The sequence below is a fragment of the Macaca mulatta genome, chromosome 1, assembly GCF_049350105.2.
Source record: "Macaca mulatta isolate MMU2019108-1 chromosome 1, T2T-MMU8v2.0, whole genome shotgun sequence".
Taxonomy (NCBI): Eukaryota; Metazoa; Chordata; class Mammalia; order Primates; family Cercopithecidae; genus Macaca; species Macaca mulatta.
The window spans coordinates 106,285,400-106,298,819 of record NC_133406.1 but is presented as its reverse complement, the minus strand read 5'-3'; the positions used below and the strand labels follow the sequence as shown (position 1 = coordinate 106,298,819).

At 40.8% G+C, this 13,420-nt stretch overlaps 1 protein-coding gene and 1 long non-coding RNA gene across 8 annotated transcripts in view; one reads left to right on the top strand and one right to left on the bottom strand.

Moving 5' to 3' along the window:
- The window catches only part of CD84 (CD84 molecule), a 44,219-nt gene that overhangs the window by 11,115 nt on the left and 19,684 nt on the right, over window positions 1–13,420 (bottom strand). For 5 of the 7 annotated variants that reach the window (XR_013396013.1, XM_077940429.1, XM_001117595.5 and 2 more), the window contains 2 exons: window positions 1,698–1,949; window positions 1,184–1,303 (listed from right to left, as the gene is read on the bottom strand). Coding sequence is in view for 6 of the 7 variants with exons in the window: in XM_077940429.1 (XP_077796555.1) it covers window positions 1,184–1,303; window positions 1,698–1,949 (372 nt within the window). In the remaining variant the exon portion in view is untranslated. Of the gene's footprint in view, window positions 1–517; window positions 551–1,165; window positions 1,304–1,697; window positions 1,950–13,420 lie in introns of all 7 variants that reach the window. The other 2 variants (XM_077940403.1, XM_077940412.1) reach the window with 2 other exon arrangements.
- The window catches only part of LOC106993181 (uncharacterized), a 169,580-nt gene that overhangs the window by 144,234 nt on the left and 11,926 nt on the right, over window positions 1–13,420 (top strand). The window lies entirely within an intron of this gene.

Genomic DNA, 13,420 nt, shown 5'->3' with positions numbered 1-13,420 from the left:
CATTTATAGATGCAAAGAATATCCCTTTTCTCTTTCCAAGAGGCAGTGAGGAATTGAAGACGTTATCTCTTTGAGGGACCTTGCAGATCACCCGTGGCTCAAGCAGGCTGTCCCTTCTCCCCATTGTGAGGCCATTTGAATATGGCACATGTCATAAATCCCCTTCCCTCTAGAATGCCTCCTCTGTACCATGCCCCAGGCCCATCAGTTATCAGTATACTAGTTAACATTTATCAAGTACTTACTATGTACTGGGAATTGGGTCAAGTATTTTGTATTTCTAATTCCATTTATCTAATTCCACAAGTATATGCAGCACACCTTATTACTATGAATATTCTACAACTGAGGAAATGGAAGCTTATAATGATAAAATAACTGGTAGCTGATAAATGGTCAAGCTGGGACTTTCACCCCCAGACTGACTGCAAAGCACATGCTTAGTCTTAACCACTCTGTTGTGAACTCCCCATCCCTTCCAATTATTATTCAAGGAACTTTGTGGCTGAGAACTTACAAGGGTTCTTAGTGAAGGTGTTCAAGCAGGAACCTGAGGAGTCAGACCCAAAGGAGACTCAGGAACATGGAAGCAGAAGTTCCATGTTTTTTATCGTGATTGGTGGGAAAAGGAAGTTCTTGGGCAGACATGGGTGAATAGGAGGGTATAATGATTCATTGAGGGTCTAAGATCAGGTTTTCTGAATTGAGAATGGCACAACTACAGAATGATCCAGAGCGATTCAGAGGGATCTAGTGACAACCATGGAGTACAGGATTAGTACATGTTTCTCAATGACTCTCCAATAGTCATTATCAAAATACAATGAAATTGGAAGTGACCCTGGAGATCCTCTAGTCTAAACATTTCACACGTGAGGGCACTGAGTTGGAGAGGTGAACACACTTGTACAGTGAAGCACAGCTTGTTCATGTAGGTACTAAGCTTGAACCCATGTTCTGGGCCCACCAGATACTGGTGATCTCAGGAATGGATTCTGAAGACCACTCAGGGTAATGCCATACCATCCTCAGAGCCATCATTCTGGGAGGTGGTGGGGTAGGGATTGGAAGAAGGCAGATTCCCTGGAACAATGGATCTTTCGGCCAAACCTTGGATAAATGGCTTCAGTCCCAAGAGGAGAGAAGGTGAGTTTCCACATTTTACTTTCTGGGAAAATCCTACCTTGTCTTCTCTTGAACAAACGGAACAAAAACACTGAAGACAGAATGACAACAAGCAGAAAGAACATAGCCAGCACACTCAGCAATCCGGTGTGGCGAATACGGAGGCCCATTGCGATGTCTGAAAATAGAAGATGCAGTGAGTCTTGATTCTCAGGAAATAGGCCCAAGAGGCTGGGCAGGTTTGTCCACAGTCAGGGGCATTATGAAAATTGGGTGCCCTCCAAAGGAGTGCCAAAGCTCCTAGGGAAACTAAACTTTCGCTATGAAAAGCCAGGATGAGAAATTGAATCAGAGTTGATCAGGGGCTGCCACAGAACACCCAGAAATGTCTAGCATCTCTCAGAAGGCTTTGGCCTCTTTCCCAGTGGGCTTCTTGGGAGGTGATGCCCTCAGTGACCAGGCCAAATTTAAAGGAAGCACATTTCCCTAGAGAATGTGGCCCACATTCAGACCTTGCAGCTCCTCAGAGTGATCTCCGAGACTCACCAGGAGAGATGGGCAGAGCTGGTTACCTGCACAGAGCTGCCGGGCGGAGATAGAGTCAGAATTGTTGCTGACAGGGTTCTGGGCTGTACACGTGTAAGTCAGCTCTTGCTCCTCAGGAGTCTGGAAGATTTGAAGGACATTACCCTCTTCTCCCAGGGGACTCCAATTGTACGTCACATTCTTTTCTTCTTTCTCTACAGAGCATGTCAGTGTGACATTACAGGTGCTGTTCACAGATGCCATTAAACTCTGTGTAATTTTTGGTTTCCCAAGTCGACCTATGAGGGGCAAACATATGAGCCAATGGTGAGCTGGAGCTGGCTTGTACTAGTTTGTGGGAGCCAATTGTTAAATTCTCAGAAATTTGCAAGCCATCATTAAAAATTAAATTATAAAAACTTATAATTAAATAAATTATGTTAAAAATAAAGGTAATAAATACTCAAAACTCATCACTTTCTAATCTTTTTTTGACATTTTCCTACTGTCTATGCTCTTGAGGTTATCTACATCTATTGTATCTGTCCTTTGTTAACGGAGTATCTGTCTTTCCAACTCTGCATGTCTTAAAATCAGCTGTGGTAGGAGTATTTGCCCCACAGAAATTTGCAATTGCTATAAGCTAGGGCTTGATTTACTGTTTTGATGATTGTTGCTCTAGACTTAAGATAGCAATGGAAGAATGAAGATTAAACTTAAAAGTGTATAATATCTGTAGCCATTACACTGTGAGTAGCACAAAAAATAGGAAGTATTCTGGTGTTTGGAAACCATTATGCAACTCAGCAAAGAAGTCACTCATGTCATTGATAAACAAATGAAGCTCCAATATGTATGTCTTTGTTGAATCACTTTTTTTCTTATTATTTAACTGAAATGAAAGTATCAACCAATGTTCATGTTGGAACTATACTCACACATCAATTACAACTATAGGCTGGTTAGGGATATAAATGCTTAGCAAAAATCAATGAAAGCAATCTGTGAGAATAATTGGAATTTATCCTGTAGTGCCCTCTAAGCAAAATAAATTCTATATGGAATTTACAATAAAGACTATTGTATATTTTATTATCATTAATGAATCTGTGTCTATACATCCTTCAAGTCAATAAAATTTGTACTAAACATAAATTATATATATGAATATACACACCCAATTAAAAGCTAATTGAACATTTCTCAGCACACCACTGCATGAAACAATTTTTCTATTTTTTAATTTTTTTATTTTTTGAGACAGAGTCTCGCTCTGTCACCCAGGCTGGAGTGCAGTGGCATGATCTCGGTTCACTGCAATCTCCGCCTCCTGGGTTCATGCCATTCTCTTGCCTCAGCATCCTGAGTAACTGGGACTTCAGGCGTCTGCCACCACACCTGGCTAATTATGTTTTTGTATTTTTAGTAGAGACGGGGTTTCACCATGTTAGCCAGGATGGTCTCGATCTCCTGATCTCGTGATCCACCCTCCTTGGCCCCCCAAAGTACTGGGACGACAGGCATGAGCCACTGCACCTGGCCGAAATAATCTTTACTTTTTTTTTTGGTTCTGTTTTCTGATGTATGTATATTTTCTTTTTCTTTTTTTTAACTATCTGTGATGGAAAGCTATAATTTCTTTAAAAGTTCATTAAAAATGTTTTTACTAAAGCAATCAAAAAGTAAACTATAAAAGTTGAAGGGTAGTAAAGGGTTACTAAGGAACAATAATATTTCAGTTTAAGTGGTAGCTAGGAATGGAGCTGGCATGGAGAAGGGTAAGGTTTTTTCTTTTACCAGGAATAAGAAAATGACGACATTTGCAGTTAATAAGTTCAGCGCCCTCTCAGCAAAGTTGCTGTGGTGAGGTTTGTTTCTTCCACTGTAGCTATGTGAGGAAGGGAATAGAGGAGTCAGAAAGAACTGGTGCAAAACTTTCTAATTAGGGTGGGTCTAGAAAGGCAATAAATTCAGAAGTGTAGACACAAGATATAAGAACCATTATCTTGTGTTTGTGAAGGAGCACAACATGAGCAGTAAGAAGCTGTAAAAATGTTTGATTCCAAGCTAGCCAGACATTCTGGTCCTAGCAATCTTTTAGAGGGATCTATTCCATATTAGAATTAGTGATGACTTGGAGCAAACCCAAAACAAGTTTGGGGAAAAGACCTGGATTAAATATAATAGTGATTGATATGATATCAATTAGTGGAAAGTGAATCAAATTTTGTGTGTGTGCATGTGTGTTTCTTTAGAAATTTGATTTACAAAAATGCCTAGGCAGTGCTTGATATTTACCAATTTTTAGAAAGATTTTTGGGGGTTGGTGTTGAGATAGGGGATAGTGGTGAAGAAGAGGATCCCATCTCACTTTTCTCAGCAGGAACAGTGGTGTTACCTGCACAAAGATGCTGGGAAGAGAAAGTCAGAGTCATGGCTGACAGATCTTCATCCTCCCAAGCCAAGAGTGTGGAAGCCACTGGAGACCTGGTTCAGAATCCAGGCTCCACTGCTCTCTAGCTATGGATAATGGAGAATGTATACAGCTTCATGGAGCTTCAGCTCCCTTATTTATAACATGAGAACAAATTTTTTTTTCCCTAAATAGGATTGTTGTGGGGATTAAATGAGCTTTTGAAGATAAAGATTATTCTAATTACCTATTTACTTATCTATCATCTATCTGTCTGTCTATGCTGGTATGCACATTAATTATCTATGGAAGACACAGAATAAGCTGGCTACAGCCGCTGCCTCTGAGAAGAGAGAGTTATATCTCATTGTATTATCTTTTGCTCTTTTTGTGCATGTTACAGTGCTTGAATATGTATAATGTATATATTTTAAAAATAGATAGTAGAATGCCAAACACATATACGGTGTTCAATAAATGTTAGTTTTCTTCTCTTTATTTTCCCAACTAACTACCCGTGAGGTACAGATTTTATTGTACATACAGTACGTCTTTCTTTAAAATATTACTGCACTCTGTCCTAATTGTAGGTGGTAGAAGACTTTCTGAAGATTGGGTAGGCAAAAGTAAACATATAAAGGGATTAAAAATAAATATCTTAAAATTGAATGCCATCTTTATTTTCTCAGCCAAAATTCTTGAATGAGTTAAATATTTTCTAAAGGGTTGACATTTGGGTATGGCTCTTTGACTACATTATTCAAGCTTAATGCAGAGCCTTCTTCATCTAGGAAGTCCTTCATAATGAGATTTTTTTAAAGGGATAAGGATTAAAAAATTAATGATTACTAGTTATTGAGCATTTACTTTAAGGCATGCACTACACTAGGAGCTCAACTACCGTTATCTCATTTAATACCATCAATTACAATCTACATTCTATAAGTGAGGAAACTTTGGGCCAGAGAGGTTAAACAACTTGCCCAAGATCATACAACTGACAAAGTATGCCTAATCCCAACATTAATGTTCTTTCCACTATGCTGTCCATCTAGATAGAATCTGATTCAATCATCTTACATTAATCGAACATTCACAATTGCTAAGCACTGTGAAACCTAGGAAAATTACTATTCATTCATTCTTTTTCAACAAATACTTCTGGAGCAGCCACTATGTACCTGATGATGTAGGTGCTGGGAATACAGTGATAAACAATATACAAAGTCCCTGCCTTTATGGAACTTGCATTTTGGTGGGTGACCTATATACCTGAATTGCATCTGTCACAACATGGATTAGCCACATTTCTGTGTTTTTCTGCAATGAGGCAGATGAACAGAGAAATCTTTGAGAAATGGCCAAGGTGTTCTCTATGCTAGAAACTAGTATTGCCCAAAAGAAATGTAATGTGGGTCACTTATGTAATTTTAAATTTTCTAATAATCACATTTCAAAAGTGAAAATAAGCATGTAATATTAATTTAAATTATGCATTATATTTAACCCAATATAACAAAAATTTCATTTCCCTAATATGAAAATTATTGGGGAGGGTGCGTCTGCCATCTCTGCGGTTCAGTAGCTTCAGCCATTACAGCCTACCAGCTTTGGAGAGTTCAAATGATCCGGAGGAGGTAGGGTCCCCTACAACGGAGCACAGTTGCTTTGCCAGATCAGACTGCTCCTTTACTCTCACTGGGTGGGACCTCCCTGCAGGGGCTTCAGCTACTCTAGCCAGGGTTATACAGATGGAGCTTTGAATTCTCCCTGGGACAGAGCTCCTGTGGGGAGGGGCAGCCACCATCTCTGCCATTCAGTCAACTCAGCTGTTCCAGCCTGCTGGCTTTGGAGAGTTCATACAGTCTGGACAAGGAAGGGACCCTCCAATGGAGCACACCTGCTCCACCAAAAAGCAGCCAGACTGATTATTTATGTGGCTCCCTGATCCTGTTCCTCCTGACTGGTTGAGACCTCCCAACAGGGATCCCTAGCCGCCTCCTACAGATGTATTCAGGCTGGCAATAGGTCAGTACACCCCTGGGATGGAGCTTCCAGAAAAAAGAGCAGGCTGCCATCTTTGCTATTTTGAAGACTTCACTGGTGATACCTCCAGGTACAGGAAAAACTGAGGCGATTAGGGTCTGGAGTGGACCCTCAGCAAACTGCAACAGCCCCACAGAAGAGTGACCTGACTGTTGAAAGAAAAACCAACAAACAGAAAACAACAGCATCAACAAAAAAGACCTCAGCAAAACCCCATTCGAAGGTCAGTGACCTCAAAGATCAAAGGTAGATAAGCCCACAAAGAAAATAAAGAATTAATGCAAAAATGCTGAAAACTCAAAAAGCCAGGATGCCTTTTCTTCTCCAAATGACCACAATACCTCTCCAGCAAAAGCACAGAACTGGGCTGAGGCTGAGATGGCTGAATTGACAGAAGTAGGTTTCAGAAGGTGGGTAATAACAAACTTTGCTGAGCTAAAGGAGCATGTTCTAACTCAATCCTAAGAAGATAAGAATTATAAGATAATACAGGAGCCGATAGTCAGAATAGCCAGTTTAGAAAGGAACATAACTGACCTGATGGAGCTGAAAACCACAACACGAAATATTGATCACAAGTATCAATAACAGAATAGACCAAGTGGAGGAAAGAATCATAGAACTTGAAGACTATCTTTCTGAAATAAGACAGGCAGACAAGAAAAAAGAAAAAAGAATGAAAAGGAAAGAACAAAACTTCCAAGACATATGGAGTTATGTAAAGAGACCAAACCTATGACCAATTGGGGTACCTGAAAGAGATGGGGAGAATGGAACCAAGTTGGAAAATATACTCAAGATATCTTCCAGGAGAACTTCCCCAGCCTGGCAAGACAAGCCAACATTCAGATTCAGGAAATGCAGAGAACACAAGTGAGATACTCCATGAGAAAATCAACCCCAGGACACATAATCATCAGATTTTCCAAGGTTGAAATGAAAGAAAAAAATGTTAAGGGAGAGAGAAAGTCCAGTCACCTACAAAGGGAAGCACATCATACTAAAAGTGGACTTCTCAGTAGAAACTCTACAAGCCAGAAGAGATTGGAGGCCAATAGTCAACATTATTTAAGAAAAGCATTTTCGGGGCGGAGCAAGATGGCCGAATAGGAACAGCTCCAGTCTCCAACTCCCAGCGCGAGCGACACAGAAGACCGGTGATTTCTGCATTTTCAACTGAGGTACTGGGTTCATCTCACTGGGGAGTGCTGGACGATCGGTGCTGGTCAGCTGCTGCAGCCCGACCAGCGAAAGCTGAAGCAGGGCGAGGCATCGCCTCACCTGGGAAGCACAAGGGGGAAGGGAATCCCTTTTCCTAGCCAGGGGAACTGAGACACACAACACCTGGAAAATCGGGTAACTCCCACCCCAATACTGCGCTTTAAGCAAACTGGCACACCAGGAGATCATATCCCACACCTGGCCGGGAGGGTCCCACACCCACGGAGCCTCCCTCATTGCTAGCACAGCAGTCTGTGATCTACCGGCAAGGCAGCAGCGAGGCTGGGGGAGGGGCGCCCGCCATTGCTGAGGCTTAAGTAGGTAAACAAAGTTGCTGGGAAGCTCGAACTGGGTGGAGCTCACAGCAGCTCAAGGAAACCTGCCTGTCTCTGTAGACTCCACCTCTGGGGACAGGGCAATAACAAACACAGCCGAAACCTCTGCAGACGCAAACGACTCTGTCTGACAGCTTTGAAGAGAGCAGTGGATCTCCCAACACGGAGGTTGAGATCTGAGAAGGGACAGACTCCCTGCTCAAGTGGGTCCCTGACCCCTGAGTAGCCTAACTGGGAGACATCCCCCACTAGGGGCAGTCTGACACCCCACACCTCACAGGGTGGAGTACACCCCTGAGAGGAAGCTTCCAAAGCAAGAATCAGACAGGTACACTCGCTGTTCAGAAATATTCTATCTTCTGCAGCCTCTGCTGCTGATACCCAGGCAAACAGGGTCTGGAGTGGACCTCAAGCAATCTCCAACAGACCTACAGCTGAGGGTCCTGACTGTTAGAAGGAAAACTATCAAACAGGAAGGACACCTACACCAAAACCCCATCAGTACATCACCATCATCAAAGACCAGAGGCAGATAAAACCACAAAGATGGGGAAAAAGCAGGGCAGAAAAGCTGGAAATTCAAAAAATAAGAGCACATCTCCCCCGGCAAAGGAGCGCAGCTCATCGCCAGCAATGGATCAAAGCTGGACGGAGAATGACTTTGACGAGATGAGAGAAGAAGGCTTCAGTCCATCAAATTTCTCAGAGCTAAAGGAGGAATTCCGTACCCAGCGCAAAGAAACTAAAAATCTTGAAAAAAAGTGGAAGAATTGATGGCTAGAGTAATTAATGCAGAGAAGGTCCTAAACGAAATGAAAGAGATGAAAACCATGACACGAGAAATACATGACAAATGCACAAGCTTCAGTAACCGACTCGATCAACTGGAAGAAAGAGTATCTGCGATTGAGGATCAAATGAATGAAATGAAGCGAGAAGAGAAACCAAAAGAAAAAAGAAGAAAAAGAAATGAACAAAGCCTGCAAGAAGTATGGGATTATGTAAAAAGACCAAATCTACGTCTGATTGGGGTGCCTGAAAGTGAGGGGGAAAATGGAACCAAGTTGGAAAACACTCTTCAGGACATCATCCAGGAGAACTTCCCCAACCTAGTAGGGCAGGCCAACATTCAAATCCAGGAAATACAGAGAACGCCACAAAGATACTCCTCGAGAAGAGCAACTCCAAGACACATAATTGCCAGATTCACCAAAGTTGAAATGAAGGAAAAAATCTTAAGGGCAGCCAGAGAGAAAGGTCGGGTTACCCACAAAGGGAAGCCCATCAGACTAACAGCAGATCTCTCGGCAGAAACTCTACAAGCCAGAAGAGAGTGGGGGCCAATATTCAACATTCTTAAAGAAAAGAATTTTAAACCCAGAATTTCATATCCAGCCAAACTAAGTTTCATAAGTGAAGGAGAAATAAAATCCTTTACAGATAAGCAAATGCTTAGAGATTTTGTCACCACTAGGCCTGCCTTACAAGAGACCCTGAAGGAAGCACTAAACATGGAAAGGAACAACCGGTACTAGCCATTGCAAAAACATGCCAAAATGTAAAGACCATCGAGGCTAGGAAGAAACTGCATCAACTAAAGAGCAAAATAACCAGTTAATATCATAATGGCAGGATCAAGTTCACACATAACAATCTTAACCTTAAATGTAAATGGACTAAATGCTCCAATTAAAAGACACAGACTGGCAAACTGGATAAAGAGTCAAGACCCATCAGTCTGCTGTATTCAGGAGACCCATCTCACATGCAGAGACATACATAGGCTCAAAATAAAGGGATGGAGGAAGATTTACCAAGCAAATGGAGAACAAAAAAAGCAGGGGTTGCAATACTAGTCTCTGATAAAACAGACTTTAAACCATCAAAGATCAAAAGAGACAAAGAAGGCCATTACATAATGGTAAAGGGATCAATTCAACAGGAAGAGCTAACTATCCGAAATATATATGCACCCAATACAGGAGCACCCAGATTCATCAAGCAAGTCCTTAGAGACTTACAAAGAGACTTAGACTCCCATACAATAATAATGGGAGACTTCAACACTCCACTGTCAACATTAGACAGATCAACGAGACAGAAAGTTAACAAGGATATCCAGCAATTGAACTCATCTCTGCAGCAAGCAGACCTAATAGACATCTATAGAACTCTCCACCCCAAATCAACAGAATATACATTCTTCTCAGCACCACATCGTACTTACTCCAAAATTGACCACGTAATTGGAAGTAAAGCACTCCTCAGCAAATGTACAAGAACAGAAATTATAACAAACTGTCTCTCAGACCACAGTGCAATCAAACTAGAACTCATGACTAAGAAACTCACTCAAAACCGCTCAACTACATGGAAACTGAACAACCTGCTCCTGAATGACTACTGGGTACAGAACGAAATGAAGGCAGAAATAAAGATGTTCTTTGAAACCAATGAGAACAAAGATACAACATACCAGAATCTCTGGGACACATAAAGCAGTGTGTAGAGGGAAATTTATAGCACTAAATGCCCACAAGAGAAAGCAGGAAAGATCTAAAATTGACACTCTAACATCGCAATTAAAAGAACTAGAGAAGCAAGAGCAAACACATTCGAAAGCTAGCAGAAGGCTAGAAATAACTAAGATCAGAGCAGAACTGAAGGAGATAGAGACACAAAAAACCCTCCAAAAAATCAATGAATCCAGGAGTTGGTTTTTTGAAAAGATCAACAAAATTGACAGACCACTAGCAAGACTAATAAAGAAGAAAAGAGAGAAGAATCAAATCGACGCAATTAAAAATGATAAAGGGGATATCACCACCGACCCCACAGAAATACAAACTACCATCAGAGAATACTATAAACACCTCTACGCAAATAAACTGGAAAATCTAGAAGAAATGGATAATTTCCTGGACACTTTCACTCTTCCAAGACTAAACCAGGAAGAAGTTGAATCCCTGAATAGACCAATAGCAGGCTCTGAAATTGAGGCAATAATTAATAGCCTACCAACCAAAAAAAGTCCAGAACCAGATGGATTCACAGCTGAATTCTACCAGAGTTACAAGGAGGAGTTGGTATCATTCCTTCTGAAACTATTCCAATCAATAGAAAAAGAGGGAATCCTCCCTAACTCATTTTATGAGGCCAACATCATCCTGATACCAAAGCCTGGCAGAGACACAACAAAAAAAGAGAATTTTTGACCAATATCCCTGATGAACATCGATGCAAAAATCCTCAATAAAATACTGGCAAACCGGATTCAGCAACACATCAAAAAGCTTATCCACCATGATCAAGTGGGCTTCATCCCTGGGATGCAAGGCTGGTTCAACATTCGCAAATCAATAAACATAATCCAGCATATAAACAGAACCAAAGACAAGAACCACATGATTATCTCCATAGATGCAGAAAAGGCTTTTGACAAAATTCAACAGCCATTCATGCTAAAAACACTCAATAAATTCGGTATTGATGGAACGTACCTCAAAATAATAAGAGCTATTTATGACAAACCCACAGCCAATATCATACTGAATGGGCGAAAACTGGAAAAATTCCCTTTGAAAACTGGCACAAGACAGGGGTGCCCTCTCTCACCACTCCTATTCAACATAGTGTTGGAAGTTCTGGCTAGGGCAATTAGGCAAGAGAAAGAAATCAAGGGTATTCAGTTAGGAAAAGAAGAAGTCAAACTGTCCCTGTATGCAGATGACATGATTGTATATTTAGAAAACCCCATTGTCTCAGCCCAAAATCTCCTTAAGCTGATAAGCAACTTCAGCAAAGTCTCAGGATACAAAATTAATGTGCAAAAATCACAAGCATTCTTATACACCAGTAACAGACAAACAGAGAGCCAAATCAGGAATGAACTTCCTTTCACAATTGCTTCAAAGAGAATCAAATACCTAGGAATCCAACTTACAAGGGATGTAAAGGGCCTCTTCAAGGAGAACTACAAACCACTGCTGAGTGAAATAAAAGAGGACACAAACAAATGGAAGAACATACCATGCTCATGGATAGGAAGAATCAATATCGTGAAAACGGCCATACTGCCCAAGGTAATTTATAGATTCAATGCCATTCCCATCAAGCTACCAATGAGTTTCTTCACAGAATTGGAAAAAACTGCTTTAAAGTTCATATGGAACCAAAAAAGAGCCCGCATCTCCAAGACAATCCTAAGTCAAAAGAACAAAGCTGGAGGCATCACGCTACCTGACTTCAAACTATACTACAAGGCTACAGTAACCAAAACAGCATGGTACTGGTACCAAAACAGAGATATAGACCAATGGAACAGAACAGAGTCCTCAGAAATAATACCACACATCTACAGCCATCTGATCTTTGACAAACCTGAGAGAAACAAGAAATGAGGAAACGATTCCCTATTTAATAAATGGTGCTGGGAAAATTGGCTAGCCATAAGTAGAAAGCTGAAACTGGATCCTTTCCTTACTCCTTATACGAAAATTAATTCAAGATGGATGGAGACTTAAATGTTAGACCTAATACCATAAAAATCCTAGAGGAAAACCTAGGTAGTACCATACAGGACATAGGCATGGGCAAAGACCTCATGTCTAAAACACCAAAAGCAACGGCAGCAAAAGCCAAAATTGACAAATGGGATCTAATTAAATAAAGAGCTTCTGCACAGCAAAAGAAACTACCATCAGAGTGAACAGGCAACCTACAGAAGGGGAGAAAATTTTTGCAATCTACTCATCTGACAAAGGGCTAATATCCAGAACCTACAAAGAACTCAAACAAATTTACAAAAAAAAAACAAACAACCCCATCAAAAAGTGGGCAAAGGATATGAACAGACATTTCTCAAAAGAAGACATTCATACAGCCAACAGACATATGAAAAAATGCTCATCATCACTCACCATCAGAGAAATGCAAATCAAAACCACAATGAGATACCATCTCACACCAGTTAGAATGGCGATCATTCAAAAGTCAGGAAACAACAGGTGCTGGAGAGGATGTGGAGAAATAGGAACACTTTTACACTGTTGGTGGGATTGTAAACTAGTTCAACCATTATAGAAAACAGTATGGCGATTCCTCAAGGATCTAGAACTAGATGTACCATATGACCCAGCCATCCCATTACTGGGTATATACCCAAAGGATTATAAATTATGCTGCTATAAAGACACATGCACTCGTATGTTTATTGCAGCACTATTCACAATAGCAAAGACTTGGTATGAACCCAAATGTCCATCAGTGACAGATTGGATTAAGAAAATGTGGCACATATACACCATGGAATACTATGCAGCCATCAAAAAGGATGAGTTTGTGTCCTTTGTAGGGACATGGATGCAGCTGGAAACCATCATTCTTAGCAAACTATCACAAGAACAGAAAACCAAACACCGCATGTTCTCACTCATAGGTGGGAACTGAACAATGAGATCACTTGGACTCAGGAAGGGGAACATCACACACAGGGGCCTGTCATGGGGAGGGGGGAGGGGGGAGGGATTGCATTGGGATTTATACCTGATGTAAATGACAAGTTGATGGGTGCAGCACACCAACATGGCACAAGTATACATATGTAGAAAACCTGCACATTATGCACATGTACCCTACAACTTAAAGTATAATAATAATAAATAAATAAATAAATAAATAAATAAATAAATAGAAAAGCATTTTCAACCCAGAATTTCATATCTGGCCAAACTAAGCTTCTTAAGTGAAGAAGAAA